Here is a 22040-nt window from a genome sequence, read left to right on the forward strand (position 1 = left end):
ACATAATTAGGAGACAATGACATGACATGTTCTTCTCAGTTTGCAAATTAATTGGATCTTTATTTTTGTAAATGATCTGACATTGATATAATAACTACAGTTGTCAGGTTTCCTCCTGCTTCATCCACATCTACATCTTCATCTCAGAGTACTAGATGCTCTTCTTTTTGAAGAGAGGTCTAATATCACAATACAAACACTTCAAGATGCAGAACGGCAAAGATCAAGGAGTAATAAAACTGTTCTAAAGACAAAGAGGGGCCCAACTCCTTATCAGCTGCCTGATATCCTTACAATTTCTGTCACTTGATCAAAATAGTTGTACTTCTATACATCTCCATGCACTCTCTCACACAGCCTTACTCTGCCATTCTGTCTTTATCTTGGGAGACTTACAGTTAATATGTATGCCTCAATAAGAACTAAATAGAGTCATTTCTCTTGCACTAATAAATAAAAGTTACTCTCTTAGCTGAGGAGATGTGCCTGAAATTTCTACCATCAAGGTCAATGAAATATTAATCGTAGCAAATATCTGACCTGGATATTAGTGCTGTTGAAATACTTGTCATGGAAAATATGATAAATAAATAATATCCTACATGGCATGTTGTGTAAGATGCTCTGGTGTAGGGCTGCTAATTGAGGAAAGAAAAAGAGCAGGCGGGAAGGGAAGAGTTGGCAAAATCTGCTCCTCAGTCCTCTGCAGCCACACTCCCTCATCCCCAGCCCTCTGCCTTGCTCTCCGTCTCTGTCTACAGCCCCTGCTCATTTCTCCCAGGCCATGTACTTTGTTCCAACTCCACCAGATTCCCTCTGACGTTCCCTCCTATCCCCATCTACACACCTGTTCCCACTTCTCATCAGTCCTGCAGTTACTCGGCCTACTCCTCATCTGCAACTCATTCCTTCGTCAGCCACTTACTTCATATACTGTTCCACATCCTTTGTTCCCTCATCAGATCGTTGTTGTTACCATGTTGATTTTTGTCAGTCCTTTCGAGCTGCTGTTTTCAGTTACCTGGACCTGTAACATATCTGCACCTGCTTGCCTGCCTGTCTGGACTTTTCCATATCTCATCCCTGCAACTCTGCAGATTTAACACTACTGCTGTTTGGACTGTTTGGACTTGCCAGTGAGCTTTTTGTATCTTCACTTTTGACAATAAACTCACTGAACTGTCCCTGCCTGCCTCTATAGTCTGCATTTGCCACCTGTGACAAGAGTAGGGTAAAAGACAAAAGATGCAAAGCTAGGGAAGAAACGTGGGAGAAACAGAAATGCTCAAAAATCAAGGATGAGACAGAGAGAACGCAAGGAATAAAGAAAAAAAAGGCAAGAGAAGGAAAATAACAATAAGAAAGAATGAACAAGGATAATAGCAACAGTTAATTTAACGGACTGAGCAATCGAGATAGGATAATTAGCATAGGAAGATGGATATGGCCCCTGGCAAAGCCATTCTCCAGCTAAATCACACTATTTGGCAAATGAAGCAGTCTGTTCATCTTAAAACAGCCTTGTCCCTCACAACTTCACACTCTGCCTTGCCTTAAGATTGCATCTATTATCAAAAAAAAAATGGAAGTTACCCTTCAAGGCGCTACAGAAGATATATATCTCAAACATCCCTCAAATATCTTAAAAAAAAAAAAAACAGACCGCTGAGATGTAGTTAAAGATTAGCAAGAGATAAAGGCGAGAAGCAAAGGGAGATTAGTGAGGGGGAAAAGGGACGTTTTGGCTTGTTGTTTAAGCCACAGATGTGGTCACAGATAATCTGCTTTATTAACAGAATAGACTCAACTGTTGAATATCATTCATGTATCTGTATTGACTGTGCAACAAAATCAGTTCTGTTAAAGTGTTCACACTGACAGTGAATTTATAGGCTCTACGGAATATAAGATCACTGCAAAGGAATGAGTGGATGCTAACAGAAGCACATTCGTTTTGCTGTTGCAAACTGAGGCAAGAATTCATCTGTGTGAGATAAAAAAAAAAATTCAGCTTGAGGGAAAAAAATCCCAATTATCCTAAAGCTGTATCACTGATAAACATACAGCGATAAGAAGAAAAGGAGAGCTATCTGCCTGGAGAAAAACATCACATAAACACAGTGTACAGTATGTTGCTAGCTGTTTACATCTGCACAGTGGGGACATTGGCTGTTTGGGTGAATAATATAGACTTCACAAACAGTATAGAGGTGTTCAATATATGTATGAATACATCTTACACACTAAATCTTCAAGCTGAACTCTCTATATCAAGTCATCCCTGACCGAATCAGTAGCTTTTAGCAGTGAAGCTCCTGAACAGTGAAAGAGGTTTTCCTCGCTGTAATCACTCCTCCTGGTCATACTGGCTATTAAAAGATCCCCTTCAAATGCACTTTCAGTGTAAGTGAAGGGAGCCAAAATCCACAGTGTGTCCACACAGTCATTTTGTGAAAAAATGCTTCAGAGTTTCCTTCAGATTAACTTTTAAATACATTTTTGCACAGACGGAGGACTGCGGATTTTGTCCCCCATCACTTACATTGTAAGTGCATTATGAAGGGATCTTCTAGTAGCTAGTATGAACAGAACAGGAGGAATGATTATCTATCAATTAATTAATGAATGAATCAATCAATCAGACTTTATTTGCATAGCACTTGTCATACAAACAAAATGTAACACAAAGTGCTTCACACAATAAAACAATAACCCCCCCCCCCCCCCCCCCATCCACACACAAAGCGATAAATGACTGTGTAATTAATAAAGCTCTCAATAATGACAGCACACAATAAAAACAGGAACTGAGGAAACATTGTCATAAATCTCATCAACTTGTGATGAGGAAACAGCAGAGGCAGGATTAGAAATGGATAAAAACTCAAAATAGCAAAATAAGTTAATAATAGAAAACAAAAACAAAAGAATATGAATAATAATACAATCAAATAAAATAACAAGATATACCAAGAAGTAAAACAGACTAAAATATAAAATCAATAAATTTCAATTAAAAGCCAGACTAAAATAGCAGGTCTTGAGTCTGCTTTTGAAAATATCAACATTCTCTGCAGCCTTCAGGTCTTCAGGAAGGCTGTTCCAGAGATGAGGACCGTAGTAATAAAAGGATGCCTCACTGTGGGTTTTTGTTCTGATTTCAGGGCTAATTATAAGGCCATTACCAGAAGACCTGAGGGATCTAGAGGGTTCATAGGCTAAAAGCAAATCTGATAAATAGGTAGGACCAAGACCATTATAAACCAACAAAAGGATCTCTCTAAAAATTCTAAAGCAAACAGGTACCCAGTGCAGAGACTTTAAAATTGGTGTAATGTGTGAGTTCTTTCTGGTCCTAGTCAATGCACGTGCAGCTGAGTTTTGAATTGTAATTGAGCTGTATTCTTTTTTTCTGCTGCTGGATTTGAACTGCGGACGTTGAGGTTATGCAGCATGCGTCTTAATGAGCAGGCTACGGGAGCGTGGTGGGACTGTCCTTATGCACTTTTGCATCAAGCATTGAGAAAAATCTTGATATTTAAATCTTTGCTTAACCTTTAAAGTGCATAGACCATGTAGCACTGTGAATATATGCTTTTTTTTAAATTCTTGTGCCATACTGTGGGAGTCTCGGCTTCTAAGGAGACATGTAAAAAGATTTAAAGGAATGCACATGGTCACAGTAACTTAGCTTATAATAGTTATGTTCAAAATTGTGCAGAAGTTCACCTGCTGCATAGACAGAGTTCAGGTGGGTTATTGTTTCCTGCTGAGTGTCTGCTTAGTTTTGCTACAGAAAACACCACCAGTGGAGTTTCTGGGGAAAGTTCAGGAGTCTCATTTATAACTGTTGCATACGCACAAAACAAATGAGACCCCTGATCACTAAACAGAGAAGCACAAAGACAGAATGACTGCCATTAAATGTCTGAAGTAAAGACCCAAATGCACTGAAAGCATCTGATGCACTTATTTTGAAGTACACCTGTTGTTTTAAATGAACATGCAACAAAAGCGTTATGAGGCGTGTCAAACCGCCTTGACGCACCAACTCCGACCCTTTTTCGATTTTGGAGCGTCAGATGAGGACCCAGCGACCAAAGCTGTTTTCTTTGCAGCCGAAATAGCTCAAGCCAGCTGAGCATCGGCGAGCAAGCACAAAACATTATTTTCTGATTGTTTCACAGCAGTTACGTTCTAAAGCACAAATAAATAACCATCAAACACTCAACAGATGTTTTACTGTGGAAACAGATGCTCTTAGTTGAATTTTCCTCCTCTGTATTTCTCCTTTTCATTCATTCATTTCATCCAACTGAAGCAGCAGTTAATACAAACAACAAAAAGGACAAATCTGTGTTGGCATTTCAAATCTGATGCCTGCAGTGCGCCATAGCAGCATCAAATGATACGTGTCAATTATTGCTTGTAATGAGTTTGGGTCTTAAATCATGCTGGCTGCAGGAGTGGTTTAAGAGCTTTTTGGATGTTTTGGTATTTTTCCCCCACCATTAAAACTTGTCACCCGTGGATTCTATTGTAACAGACATGAGTTCAAGCTGACCACAATCACTGTTCTCAAATAGAAATTGTGATTTTATATCCCCATGTACTGAACTTTCTCCCATTTTTTTCTCCCTGTTTGTTCTAGAATCCACAAATGAGTCAGATCCGATAAATTTCAGCTTTGTTACAATGGATACACACTGGGCTTGTTTGTATCTCCTGTGAGGAACTTCAATGATAATCCACCAGAGAGTTGCCACCCCCGGTTTTACCTTTGTTAAAAACTCCCAAGAGCCCTTCAGTGAGCGGATTATTCAACCTGGACCACTTTGATTTTACTGTTTATTCAACAATGTGCATTATTCAAACATGGGTGCTGTGTATGCTTTCTAATGATTCCTAAAAACCTGACATACACATTTCAGCAAATGTAATCTCTTTTATTATTTCTCTGACTAATACATTTCTGCTCCTGTTTCAGAGGTCACAATACAATTACTGTTCAAACTAATTGGTACAGACCATCATTCTTATGCTAATTTACCTCTTTATTGGTGTAGTATGTCTCAAAAGTTTGCACTGTCCTGCTTTTACCTTGTGCTGAAAATTAGATTTGAATGAGCTATAAGCTAACTCTGGTGCAGTACATCAAATCTATGTTTAACACTTTACATGGTCCCAATAAATACAATACAACAGCTTCTGAAGCCCCAGCAAAGGAAACAGTTATTTATGGGCAAGTCTAGATAACCAAGCGAGCAAAGTGGGGGACTGATCCAGGGTCCCAAAACCCCAAATCCACCAGCTTCACTGCATGTCAATTGCTTTTTGGTAATTTGATTAACTGCAGATTTGTTAGGGAGTTTGTGCCACTAAGTGACATATCAATCAAGGTGGGTCTTGCCTTATAACTATTTTTGTGTTGAGCTTTTGTAGAGGGATCCTACATCTAATCTTAAATTAAAGAGGGCATATTATGCATATTTCCAGGTCTATGTTTATAATCTGGGGCACTGCTGGAATATCTTTGCAACTCCTCAGCTCAGCCTCTGTCTGAAACAGGATTTCACTTCTTTTTCTCATTCTTTACTCAAAATATAAACTTCTCGAATGCATCCATACATGTTTGATCCCACACCCAGCCTCTACACCAGTCAGTCTAGGCTTCAAGCCACTTTTGCCTACATTTATCCTGAGGGCTTTTGGTGCTGTCTGTATCCTGTTCTGACGCTGTTTCTCTTGTTCCCTGCAGTCCTGTCTGCTCTGTCTCTGGTCCCTGACAGCTTAACACTCACAACACGCCCTTATTTGAGGGAGAGAATGGGGGTCATCCCAGGTTGGCCCCGGTCAGCCCGGTCAGCCCTGTCAGCGAGACGTCACTGCAACCTGCTTGTTGGGCACGCGTTGACTCAACTCTGGAGATGGTCCATTTCAGGCACGCCATGTAACATTTACCTCCTGTATGTTCACCTCAGGTTTTGGAACTTTAACATAGACGTCACACATAACCAAAAAAGCATGACACATCCCCTTTAAGATCTTAATTATTTTAGTGTATATTGTGTTTACATGTGCAATATTCCTGAATCAGGTCTACCACTAACTTATTGGCATACATAAAAAGTGGGGCAAGGTTGCATGACAGGACAGGTGTGCTGTTTGCTGTCTGGGTGTCTGCCATGTGAAGTCTGCTGTGTGTGCTGTTCATGGGAGCTTGGAGATGACGGAGTACCTTCAGTACACAATGCACTATGTGCGATGCTTGGTGGGTTTCTATAGGGGCCCAACAATAGTTTACAACTGGCCCCCCGATAGGTTTATGGGCATAATGAGAACAAGTAATGTAACAAGTGGTGTGATGGAATACAGGCTGGTGATATTCTATAGTTTCTTAATGTCAACAAATCCAATGAAAAGACCAACAGCAGCAAGTAATAAAATATAGTATATATATATATTTGTGATGTGTTTGTCTACATTAAGAATGAATGAACTTGAAGCCACACACAGGATAAGGAAGTTGGTAAGTATCGAGGGACAGCAAATAAATTGCTTGGGATTTGTTGACAATAATAAAAACATAGAACGTCAGAATGATCCTTTCAGAAAAATGAACCACACACTGAATGTTACAATATGAGTCACCCTGTAAACTGCTAGATGAACAACCCAGAAGGCAAGGCAACTTTATTTATATAGCCTATTTCATACCAAGCCAATTGTGTGCTTTACAGAAAATTAAAAAAGAACATTGTCGAAGAACAATTACAGTTGTTAAATAAAAACACCGATGTGAGGATGATAAAATTATAAAACAATCCAATTAAAATAGATTAAAAACATGTAAAAATGAATATTAAAACTATGTAGACACATAGAAATTAAAACAACTAAACACATTAAACACATGAAAGCATGATAATGTAAACACGTAAAACACGTCTAGTAATAAAAGCATTTACAGTGACTGTGTTGAGGTTTAAGTTAGTGTTCAGTCAAAGGCTTTTGGGATGATATGACATAAAGTAATATTTTGACACCACAAGGATGGATTATAGCAGATTAAAATCATAAAAAAGTGTTATGATTTCCTATGCAGTTGTTTTTCAAGAGTATAAAACCTTTATTTTCATAACTGTATAGTGGTCAATAAAGGTGTTTAATAGAACATGTTTAGGTTTTATGGAGGTGTAAACTGTCTCTCTGCAGTTTCCCTGTTGATTTTAACTCTCGACAACAGCAGCGCTGTGGTAAAAATACTCTGCCTCCCTTAGCGTCAAAGAGAGCCAGTTCCTCTCTCATTTCCAAACGGCAGAAGTCACACAGATGTTACAGAAGGTGAAGGCTCCAGAACGATATGGTCTAAACCGAATCTGTTACTGAGCTTCCTCTACTTTATTGCTGCAGATAAAGATAATGTATTTCACTCCCACCTCCTACTCTGCGCTACAGCGACACAGAGCCCAGAGGCGTACATGGACACAGGTCAAGTACATCCCACTCAGTGTGGCTTCCTTCTCGGTGACGAGTTGATCTGGCAGAACACAGCGTGGCAGGTGGCTTGCATACCAGAGATCCTCATTTAGCAGAAACATTTAAAGAATGCTCTTCTCTAAGTGGGAGTTACTGTGTTGCTTGTTGTGTGCACACTTGTAAGCGCATGTGTATCTGCGTGTGTGTGTAGGCGGGTGTGCAAAATCTCTGCGATTGCTAAAGAACACAGATCTACCTGACTGCAAGTCTTCAAGCAGAAAAGCTGTTCTATTCCTGTCACCATGGACAGGTAATCATGTTCAGATGTTCATTTTTTAGTTGTTTTTTTCACATTTGGAGGTGATATTAAATTTACTGCGTGGATGGAAACAAACTGATGCACATATGCTGCATATTTCTGACAAGAACTCATCTAAAAGTTATTGGTAGTTTCTTTCTAGTAATTTAAATGTGTATTCACTTTTTTTCAATATATACACACAATACATTGAAACACAGGAGCAGAACAAAACAAAATAAAATAAATCTGGGCAAATAGAATTAGCAACCAGAAAAAAATAATAAACTGCAGGGACAAAATTAAAAAATAAGGGGTCACTATGTATCAATAAATATATCCTAACAAACCTCTAGGAATATTTACTTCCTGTTAGGGTTCTTCCTTTAAATACTGTATGCTAAAAAATTAGACCAAACTTTCCTTGGTAATTATTAGTTCTCGCTGTCAGAGATCCTTAGAGCCAATAATAGTTAAATGATATAATGTAATTAGTTTTATTACATTATATCATTAATATGCAAATCTATGCAGCTAGGTATTCCAAAAATCTAATGAGAATAAATTCACTATTCATTTTGTATTTACAATAAGAAATCAAGATTTTTAACAAACATTTGTAGCAAAAACAACATCACTGACACAACACTTTATAGCACTATATAACAGCTTAGTATCATAGTTTGAACAGAGTCAGACGGGATGTTTCAGTCATCTGGTCAGGATGCCTCAAGGACACCTCACTCTGGAGGTTTTTCAGACACGTCAAACCAGGAGGAGACTGTGGGGTAGGCCTAGAACTCACTAGAGGGATTACACTGTAAATTCCATGTGGCCTGGAAAGGCCTTGTTATCCCCCAGGAGGAGCTGGAGGTTGTGGCTGGTTAAGCCTGCTACCAATGCGACCTGGATCCAAATAATGGAATAAAAGATTTGACAGGATTGTTAAAGCTTTTTACACTTACAGTTTAACTCAAGGGTCATGTTGTGCATATTATTATTTATAGTGCATGACATGCACAGGAAATGAGGGTAGATAGGTTTGGTGTCTTTCTGGTAAAGTGCATTTGTACTGGCACTTGTAGTGGTAAAAGCAGGATGTTTCAACCACTTATCCATCACATTTGGCTTTCTATTTTGACTTTTGTGCTCTTGCTAACTAGCTGTCCTGTACTCTGGATATGTACGTGGTGTTACAACTGACCCAGGTTAGTGAGCGGCATGTTCTGTGCAATCGGCCTTTTGCAGCTGGTAATTTATTTGTTATTGTGGGAATAAATACACTAAAGATTAGCCTCACACACATTTGTAATCTTATTTATTTCAAATTAGTACAGCTACTCCAGAGTCTTCCCATGTATCCTCTGGTAACTGCAGAAATACCCTCTGGGTGACAAACACCCCTGGCAGGGAAATACTGCCATAGACGACTATTGAGGGGGAAAATTATTTTGCAGACACAGTTACTTAATTATAACTGCACAAAACTAAAACTTTTGTAAAAATACAAAACTACTAATAAATTAAGGTTATTTCATGCATAAATCAACATTTGATAAATTTGGAGAAGGACTCTAAAGTTACAGAAAGCTGTCAATAATCATGTAATTATCAGGTTTACATTTCCCCCCCCCTTTTGGACAAGTCTTAAGCCCTAGTGGAAACGGAACTCAAACAAACTTTTCTTCATTTCAGACTGTGTTAAGATAAAATGTTTTCACTTGACAGCTGCAGCATTTGAATTGTAATTTAGGTTGATTTCTAACTTTCAGAGTGAGTCTCTTGAGTACAGGCTGTGATAACTCTGTTCCTTTCTTGGTTGGTATACGATACCTCTGGGGCAGCGCTGGTTCCCTGCCTTATGTGATGCTGTTGCATCTTTCTCTACCCATTTTACTTTTACTTTTACTAAAGCTTTACCCGTCAAAAAACTGCTGGAAATGTCTGAGGTGGGCGGATAGGAGGACTTTCTACTCTTTAAAAGAGTTTGGAGGAGTCATTGGTGTGTCCTTGCTGTTGACAGCTGGTGTTACTCAGACTCTATAGTTGGAGTCTAGGAAAAGTAAAGTGGCTATTGTAGAAAATTCCCATCATGCAATTTAGAGCATTTATTCACTTTTATGTCCATTTTCTCCACTGCCTGACAGGAGCACACAAGAGTGGGGATTTTGCCATATAATGTCCTGAAGTTTTAGTGAAAGCAAAGTTACAGAAGTACTATTTTTAATTAGTATTTTTACAAGCCAGCGGTGTCTGCTGAGTGAATCATCATTATACCCTGATTAACCTGTAGGGGTCCTGGGATAACGCTCCCAGAAACCAATCAACAAAACAAGTATTTCTAAGCTGGAATACCCTGTCAGTTAATTTGTGATTATTTGATGTAACTAAAATTTGTTGATGCATATGTGCCATGTGAGTATAACATCAACTGAAATGTTAAAGGTATTAAAATGACATTTTCAAGATAGTGTAAAAATACGGGAGCCACCTGAGGGCCCTTTTAATTTTGCTTTAGTGGTGCATATTGCCAAACAAATTTGCAATTAATCAATTTATTGCAAAGTAATTGCAGAGAACCTGTGGTCACGTCAGCTGATGGGTGTGGTCACAAGTGTGGTCTGTTGCATTTGTAAACACACCCAACAGTGATGTCACTGTGCACTGACAGACCCCTGGAGTACACTCCTACATCACTGCAGCATTTAAAAAACAAGATTTTCACCTGTTATTAAGTTACAAAACTAGATTTGACACGGAGCCAGAAGATTAGGTCATGTCAGACCCATCTTGATTGATATACTACTTATGTGGTGCGACTTCTTAAAAAAATGTGTAATTATTCTAATTAAATTATGCACAATTATTTGACAAACAGTCAACCTGTGGCTTTTTGGGGCCCTTGGGGGTGCGGGGTGCAGGGTTACCTAATTTGCCTGGTTGGATTCCAGCCTAATTCATTACTCTGCATCAAACTTGGAACCTCATAATGATTCACCTTTAACTTAACTGTATTTATATTATAATCACATACCTTTACATTTAAGTCCAATCACTTCAAAAACGCTAAAGAAACAGCATTTACTATACATCAAGGATAACCTCATTCTTAACTGCTTTGGATGACTCATCATATCAAATATTATTAAACGTCTAAATGCTGCTGAAATTCCATTAATTGTGCACAGTTGTGTCCAGCAAAGCTCCATTCAGGTTGAAATATGAAAACATACTGTCAATATTTTGAATTAAGACTCGTCATTAAATAGGAATGACATAAATGCATTTGCACAAAGTGTTTTTCACATAATATCACTTCATGAATTGAAAACAGGCCAACTGATGTGGGAAACAGATCTTAATGATCGCCACTTACTTATTTATCTGCTATTGTTGACTTCTTTGTGGCTGACGCAAAAGATAACTGATTGTTTTAGTGCAGCAGTCACTCATTAGCCTCTCCCCACAGACACAAATGTATCAAATTGAGCAGAATTTCAGCTCATCATTAATTCAGGCTTAGCTGAGAATGTGAGAATGTGGTCTTATTGTAATGGCTGTGTGAGTGCGATGCAGCATTCATACTTCAGTAAGCAAGACAATTTGTATTTGTCATTTTTTTTCTTACATATTAAAGTGCTGGTTTGTAGTGATAACCTTAAATATGAAAACTATTATTTTTATTTTCCATTTTTTTTCTTTTTGGACTGTGGATTACAGCCTGCACTGCAGTAAAGTTTGTATAAATGATGTTTTCACTCAGATTCCCAGTAGTCAATATGTCATGAAAGTATCCAACAAACTTTATCATTAAAATTCAATTTCATGTTCTCATAATAATCAGACTTTTCTCTCTAGGTTAAAAGCTAACTGGGTTGAGTCCAGGAGGTCTTTGTGTTCTCCGTTTCTCTTGTGCAACCATTCAAGGCTTTCAAGCAATCAAGTGCTTCAGTGTCCCTTTTAAAGTGACTCTTGGGGGGAAAAAAAAAAGATCTGAGAGCATATCTCAGACCTTTTTTTTTTTTTTACCTTGTGCCTTTTTCTGCACACTGTGAGCATGCAACATTCTGCATTTTCAGCGACAGTGCTTGGAAATGAGCTGCCTCATTCAAGTTACACATAAAGTTGACTCTTAGAAATGATTCATTTGAATCAGATTTATATTTAAGTTGAAGCATGAAAGCGCGGTCCATACACCCACACACCTGCTGTCATCGCATGAAAGATAACAGATCCGCTCCTATGTGAAAAATGTATCGCTTGGTTATTCTTTGCTTCCAGTCGTCGAGGGGGGAAAAAAAGGAGAGATAATAGGATTTCTTTTTCTGTTGTTTGAGTGGATTTTCAACAAAATGGTGCCTCTTTGCAATTAACGATGAAAAGAGCTGGTAAAAGCCTGCTGGTAGATTTGGGGTAAATGATGATTCACCACATCGAGGCAATTCGAGTGCTGATTGTGCAGGTAAATAAAATGCAGCAAAAGACTGGCTTATGTGCTGTAAAAATGTGTAAAGCCACTTAAAATCCTAAAAGAAGGGCCACTTTGTACCTGAATCAAACATAACTGGGCTTTTCAATTGCCAGGCGTGATACAGGTGCACTCACACAGCTCATAACCCAGTCCAGATGGTATACAGTAGAATACAGTATGCATAAATAGACTTTTCCCAATAGGACTTTAAAGAAACCTGACATTTGCTATGCTTTAGTGCCTCTGTGGGCTACAGTTCATACTCTGTGCTTTTAATCCTGCCATTTTAAAAAAAATGCCATGTCCTCAAGTGCTCTCTTGCATCTCTTGCCAGCTTTTGAGCAATGATGCACCCTGAAAATAATCTTTAAAAAAGATTTTGTGTGCATACGTTGAGAGCAAGTGGAGCTATTTGTTAAAGGTGCAGCATCAAGTAATATATCCCAAAGGGACAGTTTTATAGGACCGTTAATGTTTGTGTCTACATTGATGGGTGGTTGTTTGTCTACCAGGAGAACTACAAAATATTCCACACATGGGTGCTGCACAGATGGATGCTGGAAGACATTTCCCACCATAGATTGAAATGAAAGAATATGCATCTAGACATAACTGTAAGTGGGTTTAGTCATTGGCTGTGTAGATGAGTGCTGTGAGTACAGTACCTTAATAGCAGAAGTGGCGATCTGGAGATGGTGCAGTCGCCTTAGGGTGCTTTCTCGATCTGTAAAGTATGAAGCTGCCAACTGATGGAGCAGCTCCAGAGACACCACAGAGCTGTTGCTGTTGCCTTCTGACTTCTTGTTCAGCTTCTGCTTGTCCAGGAAAATGGTCAAAGACTCCTCCCCTGTGGACCAATCAATCGCTTAATCAATGTTCAGTTTTTCAGTCAGAGAATCTCAGTTTTTTTGCGCTTCAATGAACCTTTTTTTATGGAGAATGAATGAAACCTTCAAGGCCTCAAGGGGAGTTTGTTCTGCACAAGGAGCACAAAAGAACATCAAAAAAACATCAACAACCATACATGACAGCGCATAATATAACAGAAAATATAAGCATCATAAAAACATCATAAAAAGCACAATTTGGGGAATTTGATAAAAGACATCAAGTTCAAGGAAGTGCCAAATTCAGACTATGTGATCAAAGCTTGTTAAACAGCTGAATGCTGCGTGGGACAAAGGATGTGATGCCTCTTTTAGTCTGCATCCTGGGCATGTTATATCTTCACCCATATTCAGACAGTGAGTCTGCTCTGATCTTGTGAGCTAAATTCATGGTGTACTGGTCTGCCATGTAAGTAATACTGCATATTGGTTCCCCAGTTATCTTGCCACCCAGTTTAACAGTCCGGTTTGTTCTTGTTTTGTACAGATGACCTGTCAAGAGATCTGCCTGGACAGTATTAAAAGTAGATGAGAAATCAGCAAATAGTATAAGATGATGGGGTTTCCAGGTGTTTGTAAGTTTTGTTCAGAAGTGTTACTGTTGCATCCTCCACACCCTCTTTGCTTTGTCTGCAAATTGTAAAGCATCCATGTGACCACTGGTTTCAGACTTTAAGTGAGATAAAACAATTCCCTCAAAACATTTCATGACTACTGAAGATAAAGCCACCAGTCTAGAATCATTTAATTCGGAGGGATTTGTCTTTTTAGGTAGTGGCATTAAGCTGTAATTCTGTCTGCAGTGTGGTTATGGAGAGAAAAAGCACCGAAGCGCAACATTTCACCATGCCAGAGCAACAGGCTGATGTTATCCTTAGAAGAACTAAAGTGGCATTCTGCTTTTGCATTTGACATTTCTTTGGCAGGCCTTCCCACTGTCTCACTGTGGTTTTGTGGTTTATCTGCTGTGAAGCAAATAATGTATCGCTTGCTTTTGCTTTGCATTCCTTCATCAGACAATCACAGAGCCATTTGCACTAAAGCCATGACAAGATGACAGAAGGGGTTTTTTTTCTTGTCTAATGGTCGTTTCATAACATAGTTGCAGCTACTCACAATTTATAATAAGGAGAAGAGTCTTACCAGTATGTTATTTCTCTTTTTTGTGTGTTGGAAAATCAAAATGTATATAGTTTTAAAAGATATTGGCTTAAAGTTTCAGTCAGTAATATTTTATGGGCTGAAAATAACAAAATTGAAGTTCCAAGCTTCCTACACGGGCAGAACTGGTCCAGCTCTGTATAAATGTTCCAAACTCCCTGCTATACTACCCAATATGCACTCTTGGTTTGGTTTCAAATCTCATGCAGAGTTAACACAGGCTATTCGTTGGACACGTAAGCTAACCAGTGTTGATATATGGGACTGACAAAAAGTAGCCCAATCAAAAATGTATTAGTATAACTAAGCAAACTTAACACCATGTTTACAATAATGAAAGATTTATTATAGAAGCCATAACATTTTTAGATTTTAGATAATGTGACATTTAGCTTTAAAAATGTTCACTCGTATGACCAGCTGTTATAGGTATATAATCATAATTGAAATGTTTCAGTTTGAATGTAATAAACTAAAATGCGTTCATGTCATATAGGATGGATGGTAGAGATGACAAACAACTTGCAAGGGTTCACATAGTCAAGATGTTTAGCATGTGATTACAGAGTTGGTCGTGTAAAGATTAAAAGACGTTGCATTGGCAGTGTAATACCATATAAATTTACAAGCTAATATTGTTGATGAAACATAGCAAATATCAGCTTGCCATAGTGTCGCATTCACTACAAAATCTGTTTTTCAGTTTAAACAGGAATTAAACACAGAGAAGTATCTTAAAATGTGAAGCTTTTACTTCTAGCCAGATAAATTTGGCACAACCTCACCAGAGTTAGTTTTTACCTGGTGGAAATGTCAATATTAGTTAGCTAACATGTGGTAAGCAAGAAATGTAAGTCAAATCCTCAAAACCCTCCTCATGTGGAGGAGTTTAGCTGTTGTTGTTGTTATAGTTACAGCTGCCAATAGGTTTTGCTGAAGAGACATTTTATAATTTGCACTAATATGTGTGATACCGAGTAAAATTACAACCTCCAAAGAGCCTGGCTAAGCATATGCTTTGCCTAAATCGACAAAAATGTGACTTATTGCTAGGCTTTAACAAAGCGCACCATAATTCATGGATATTATCACAGTGGTCCAGGCTTTGAAGCAATTCAAAGAACCATAAAAAGACTGAAAGAACAACATTAGCTGTTTCAATCTATGAGTATTTGATAGTTTGTGACATAACTCAGAAAAGCTGAGTGAGCGGCTGGCTAAAAAAATGTCCAGTGTCAAATCAAACATCATAAATACAGCATGATTCTTTGCTTTTTGCCTTTAGATAAAATCATAGCTTCCCCATTACTAACTTATTACTGACTAATTCCTTACATTTTTTCAGTAAGTGTGTTTTTTTGACCCAGATTTTTTTCACTTTGACCCAGCTGACATTTAAGACATTTGTGCAAAATGTACTTCACAGCTTAACATAACAATAGCTAAGGAGAGCAGGCATGAAAAGAAAGAAAAACAGAACAAAAAAAAGTGTTTTTTCTCAGCCACAGTCTAATCAGTATGCAGACCGGCTCAGAGCATTTAGTCGAGGCTGTTAATTACATATAGAGTCTAACTATCAGTCTGCCAGTGCATTCATCTCTGCTCCGTCTCCCACGCTGATGCTCCAGTGCATGCATCCAGTGATAAGTGGCAGCAAAGTGAGGCGTCTGTGGATGCAAACCTATTACGTCACTAAAATACCGGAGAGATTGTTAGACACCGTGTGTGTCAGAAAACAGGACTCCTGTCTATGTGAACAGTATGCATTTAAATGGGTGGTGTACGTCTGGAAACATGGAGGTCTTAAGAAGAAGTATGGGTAACATCGGTATCAAATTATAGTGTTTTGTCATAATTTAAAGTCCATTATATCTCTTGTAAGTGAGTAAGTATCCCTTACTATTTTATACATTATACATCGCTGTATATTATAAAGTTTGACCGATATGAGTACCCTGGCCTCGTAAATCTCCCTCCGACTCTGATGAAATGGATGCTCGGAAGTGTTTATACTCACTATCAATTTTCTACAAGTCTCCATATAAAAAAAAAAAAAACGCCAACTGTAAAAATGTACTCATATATCTGGGCTGCTATGTGATGATCAGGATCAGCAGTATATCAACATCATGAGGTTGTCACCCTGAATGTAACACAGGTCTCGGTCTCGTTTTGTGAGACTCATGCGATCGATAGTGCTGGCGATTCTGTTTTGTGAGTTACTTCTCTCCTCGGAGATAGAGGCTAAAAAGAAATCCAATAAAGAGAGACATATGCTAAGAAACGGGTCAATTTAATCTCCCTTCTGCTTTGTAAAGGCTCTTGCTGCACATAATGTCCATCAGGGGGAAGGATGAGCAGAAAATTACCAAGGACAACAACCTTGGGTGAATTCCGCAGGTGCAAGGTATGGTGTTATTGCAATTGTTACTTTTCACTTGACTGTTTTGCCCTGCAAAAACAGGTGAGTGAATAGATCCAACACTTCTACAGCACTACTCTAACACAGGCTGTAACTCAGTGGATTTTACTGTGAAATCCTCTGAGACCTAAAATGAGCAGCTCCTCTATTTTTGGTGTGTCCCGACACTTCCTAACCCGAGAATAAAGGTGACTGTGTCACATGCAGTTCCTTACCTCCCAGGGTAGCAGAAACTAGGAAGTGGGTTCCGTACTTCTTGATGAGGTTTTCGTTGATTTGCTGCAGGGTTGGCCGTCGCCCCAGTAACCGCAGGTTGCGTAGGAACTCTGGCGCTAAGGGCAATGGAGCTTTGAGGAAATCTCTCTTCTCTGTAGCCAGACTGTTCACCTTCCAGTGACTGAACTCCCTGCAAATATAAATACATAAAAAGGTGAATACATATTCAGTTTAACTCTGTCAAGAAGAGTTTAACATGATACATAGATACACTTACATACACAAAGGAGGCTGAAAAGATACCACAGGCTAAAGGTGTGTTGATCACAGCTGAATAGATTTTGTTGGACAACATTTCCCATTAACCCTGAATATTGATGATGCTTCTTGTGCTTCCTGGCAATATTCCTTTGGTCTTTTGTTTTACTCTTATACCCTCCTTAAATCAACTATTTTAACTCTGTTTGTGCTGGAAAACAATCCAACACTTTTTCCAACAAATCCAACCTTGTGGCTGTGTGTGAGAGAAGCAGTACTCATGGGAAAACAGTGTGTCGCTGCTGGTATTTTGTTCAGGGAGAATGCATACATAATGTGCTAATATTCAACGCCTCTTGTTTTTTCAGCAAATTTATGCAGATGAAGTGGATCTGTACTTTTCTGCTAGTATTTGCATAATCTTCACATACCTTGGGGTTCTACTGTGTAAGATTAGGTAACAAAGTTCCAAATGTGAAGAATAATGTGTTGCTATCAGTCCACAAGTCCATTTGTTCCTCAAAAATACATGTAGTAATTATTAATTGATGTTAAAAAGTTACATATGGGACTTTCAAATAAGCAACCAGACTCACTGCAGACAAAATTAAGTTTGACTACGCTGAGCTTTTGGCAACCTGTTACACTGTTTTGGGACTGCTTTTGGATGCTAGTGATATAATTAATCAATATTTAGTATCCTTAAAATGTTCATTGCCATGTCATATAATTATCATAATGCTGCATTACAGTCAGTTCAGGTTCAGTTAGCCAGTGGAATACAGATTAATTATGCAACATAATAAATACAGAAATGCATTAGTGGTGGACAGCACTGACTAAAACATCATCTTTTGGGTTCAATCCAGATAATGATGGACATCCTTGCAGACATGTCAATTAACATCAAGGTTAGAGAAAGATGAGCTTAAAGACAGAGAAAAACACAACTTTAAAGCGTAGGATCCAAAACTGTGTGGCTTGTACATGTACTTATATGCAACATATACCCAAATCACCAGTTGCATATGTCTCCAAGTCATAACCAGTTCAACCAAAATCAAGAAGGATTTTTTCATGTTTTTTAAGTCTGTAATACCTAAAATTATTCAGCAATTCAAGCAAAAGTGACAAAGTTCCAAATGTGAAGAATTGAGTGTTACTATCACTCTCAAGTCCATTTGTTCCTACTGAAGTAGACGAGATTTTTACAAAAAGATCACAAATATAATTTAAATTTTTAAAAAAGGCTCAGTAACAGCTGAGTACTGTAGTTTTAACAAAGTGGGTTAACCTCAGACAGGAGAAAATACTGCATTTGGATTAATACAACAGTGCAACGTGTGGCTCACTGATATGATTTTTATTTTATTTATTGAGTAATAAGATAAATCACATTTTGGAAACACAAAGACACACAATAGATTTTAGTAGGATGCATTCATTGTTGGTCTTCATGGAATTTGTTGACAATAAGAAAACCTGGAATCTGTTAGTGAACTGTCTCCTTGTCATAGTCTATGTGAGACTTTGGGGTTGACAGACATGGAGTCAGTCGTGTCCCACACAGTTGCTTTGCTGTCCTGTCAAAACGCCAGGTAATCACCAAGACCTAATTTCAGTTCAACTGGTCAAGTGAACACGACAGAGACAAAGTGAGAGTGTAGAAAATTCATCCATTTCAAGTGGCCGATAATCATTTCATCACTTCTTTCCTGCCACAGTAGAACCCCAAGGTATGTGAAGATTATGCAAATACTAGCAGAAAAGTACAGATCCACCTCATCTGCATAAATTTGCTGGCAAAACAAGAGGCGTTGAATATTAGCACATTATGTATGCATTCTCCCTGAACAAAATACCAGCAGTGACACCCTGTTTTCCCATGAGTACTGCCTCTCTCACACACACACACTCACACAGGGACATACACAGAGGGAGGTACATATACAGTACTATATCATTGTCTCAGTTTCCTGCTGGTTGCTCTTACAGCGCCTTTTGCGGTCAATAGTTTACGATTACTGACAACATGATACTGTAATTGTGCTGTTCATAGGATACATACAATAGACCAATCTCCTTAATAATGCACAGTAAATATGCATACAGTAATTCAGATGGTTCCACAGTGAAGACAGCAATGGGCTGTAATTAGTTTGTAGTTGCTGCGTTGCATGTATGTCTTCAGAGGAAAGCTCAGATTTGTAACCATTTAGCACAAACCATGACAAAGCTTTTCTCAGAAGGAATGGCTCCGGGGAGCATATGGTCAAACTAGTGCTTCATTAGGAGGTTCATTCTCACATAATGCACCAATTAATGTCTCTAGCCTGGCCGCAGTCACTGTGCACTTTGTACAAGCTATCATTAACTCTGGCCACATTGTTCTTTCATGAAAGCAGGGGCAAGTCAGGGAAACCAAGCGTGAGGACTGCAAGCAAACTCAGTAAAAAAGATAAAGAGGCTAAAAATACAAGAGGAGCTGCTGCAACCTCTGCTTCCTCAACGTCCATCTGTTCCTCTGCAGTCTGTGGTCATGAGTTTAATCATATCAAGTGACATACTGTAAATACAGTATCTATTCACATAAATACTAATAAGGGAGGGAAAGAGTATTAGACCATCCATTAGTTATGTACAGTAGTAATTCCACAACGTGTTGTTACAAGCAACAGTCCTGCATTCAAAATGTTACTTCAATAAAAGTAACTAATACAACTAATACTTACATCATTAACAGCAATAGTACTGTACTGTTGTGTGTCATTACTATTATCATTATTATTATTATTATTATTGATGCAATAATGTGTTAGCAGCATTTTGCAATTGGTTCTAGCTGAGGTGGAAATAATTTAAACAATTTCTGTTTAATGTTTTATGTTATTGTTTGACTATAAATTTTCATTGTAAAATCTGAATCTGCAAAGAAACCAGTAGGAGTAAAAGTACAATATTTGCCTTTTAGTATTGCTATACTGTATATATACTATATGTATAAAGTATATAGTATATACTAGTATAAGTACTAACTAGCATAAAATGGAAATACTCAAGTAAAGCATAAATACTTCAGAATTCTAACCCTTTCTTTGTATTGATGTGTATTTATTTTACTTGCAATGGCTGTGTATTGCATGTAGAACATTGCATTTTGTTTTAAGATGCAAAATAATATAAAAGAAAAAGTGTTTGTCCCGGTAGAATACATGTGTAACATGAACAACTTAACTCTACTGCCTACCTTCGTTGTAACTGATGACAAAGTGATTTTCTCTGTAATAACTTTCCAGAGTTTTGAAACTGCATGTGTGTTTTGGCTTTTTAACTCAAACTTTCCTGGTTCATTTTTTATCATGTCACTGGTAGCTGAGGCAGCAACACAGTGTTTAATGCATGTGTGCTTTAGGTCTGAACACCCACCAACAATAAGATCATTTACCAGAATGGTTAAAGCAAGCATTGTTATTTAAATTCGCTTCACTAAGTGAAACGTGCCCTCTGCTACCTATAATGATAGTAAGCATTTCTATACAGAGAAGCACTACTTAAACAACAAGCTTTGTTCTGAAATGCAAATGTTTCTTTGGTCTTATGATCACAAATGTGTTATATCATATATCACCATATGACACTGTTTTGCCTTTAAAAATGAAAGTGGTACAGTTCTACTATATATGAAACTCAATTCTGTCAATCGACCAAATGCTCTCAATGATGATTTATGTTATATAATGTATACACTTCTATTACATCATTTTCTTTCTATCCAACACTGACCACTGGTACAGCAAGCTCTTTCTAGTTCTTTTTTGTTGCATCACCAAACTGCTGTCTGTGTTTGCTTTTTTAACATGACTCATATTGAAGGTGGAGATGAAGACTGACATTACTAGCTTATGAATACCTTCTGAACACCCACTCCTGCGATATGAGTAACTGATGTGATGGGTTTTTTTGCACTTTCTGTCTACATTTCAGTTCTCGTCCTCTGTGTTCAGTATGAGCATTTATTACAGTCAATCCGAGAAATCTCATGTTATCCAGGCAGAGAACTTGATCACCTCTCACTTTTCACTACACATGCATAGCGCAGCGCCGTGCTCTTTGTTCTCACTGTAGAAACAATTCACTGCTTTATCTCCACGCTGACCTTGCTTTGTGATGATTGCATCGGCTGCTTGTTTTTCAAAGTGCAGGAAGTTAAAACGTCTGTTGCAATCAAATACAACAGCCCTGCAACAACTACTACCTTTGTCAAGATTATGCTGTTCATTATTTTTTTTAAACTGTGTTTGCTTTTAGATTTTGTCATTCTTGCATTGGATTGCATGACATTGAAAGAGAGCAGCCTCATTATCATTCTGAATTAAAGGAGTAGTCCAACAATTGAGTGTTGTATTTCCATCAACTTGGGGGATTTAGAAGAGGCAGATTAAAAAAAAACAAAAAACAGAAGAGCTGGAATATTGTGCAGTAGACGCTGAGATATCCTGACTTTTATTCCCTAGTGCAGCTCAAGCTCCAAAAACTCCTACACCTCCTACAGAATGCAACTCAATAGTGTCTCTTTTCAGATCTGCCATAGCTGGTAAAGCCTAACTTCACTTTATGAAGACTTATAGGCAGCTCCCTCCAATTTTTCAGAGAGAGACAAAAGCAGTTTTATGGATTATTTTTCAGTCACAGTGGGCTAATATTGGAATCTATACGGAATTCAGAATGTAAATAATTTGTAGAGGAATTCTCTTTTTAATGGAGTTTTAGCCACAATTTCAAAATCATTATCAGTCAATCATGTATGAAACTACACAGTACATTTTACAATCTCCTTTTCAAACACTA

At 38.1% G+C, this 22040-nt stretch overlaps 1 protein-coding gene and 1 long non-coding RNA gene across 3 annotated transcripts in view; one reads left to right on the forward strand and one right to left on the reverse strand.

Moving 5' to 3' along the window:
- Positions 1-22040, reverse strand: part of brinp2 (bone morphogenetic protein/retinoic acid inducible neural-specific 2) — a 192411-nt gene that overhangs the window by 78174 nt on the left and 92197 nt on the right. For both annotated transcript variants that reach the window (XM_042427797.1, XM_042427798.1), the window contains 2 exons: positions 16934-17124; positions 12914-13095 (listed from right to left, as the gene is read on the reverse strand). In XM_042427797.1, the coding sequence (XP_042283731.1) occupies positions 12914-13095; positions 16934-17124 (373 nt within the window). The remainder of the gene's footprint in view (positions 1-12913; positions 13096-16933; positions 17125-22040) is intronic.
- On the forward strand, positions 1121-6433 carry LOC121908098. The gene is made up of 3 exons (XR_006099173.1): positions 1121-1136; positions 4652-4807; positions 5759-6433. It is a non-coding gene; the product is annotated as an uncharacterized LOC121908098 (long non-coding RNA).

This window comes from Thunnus maccoyii, chromosome 12 (genome assembly GCF_910596095.1).
Source record: "Thunnus maccoyii chromosome 12, fThuMac1.1, whole genome shotgun sequence".
NCBI classification, from domain to species: domain Eukaryota; kingdom Metazoa; phylum Chordata; class Actinopteri; order Scombriformes; family Scombridae; genus Thunnus; species Thunnus maccoyii.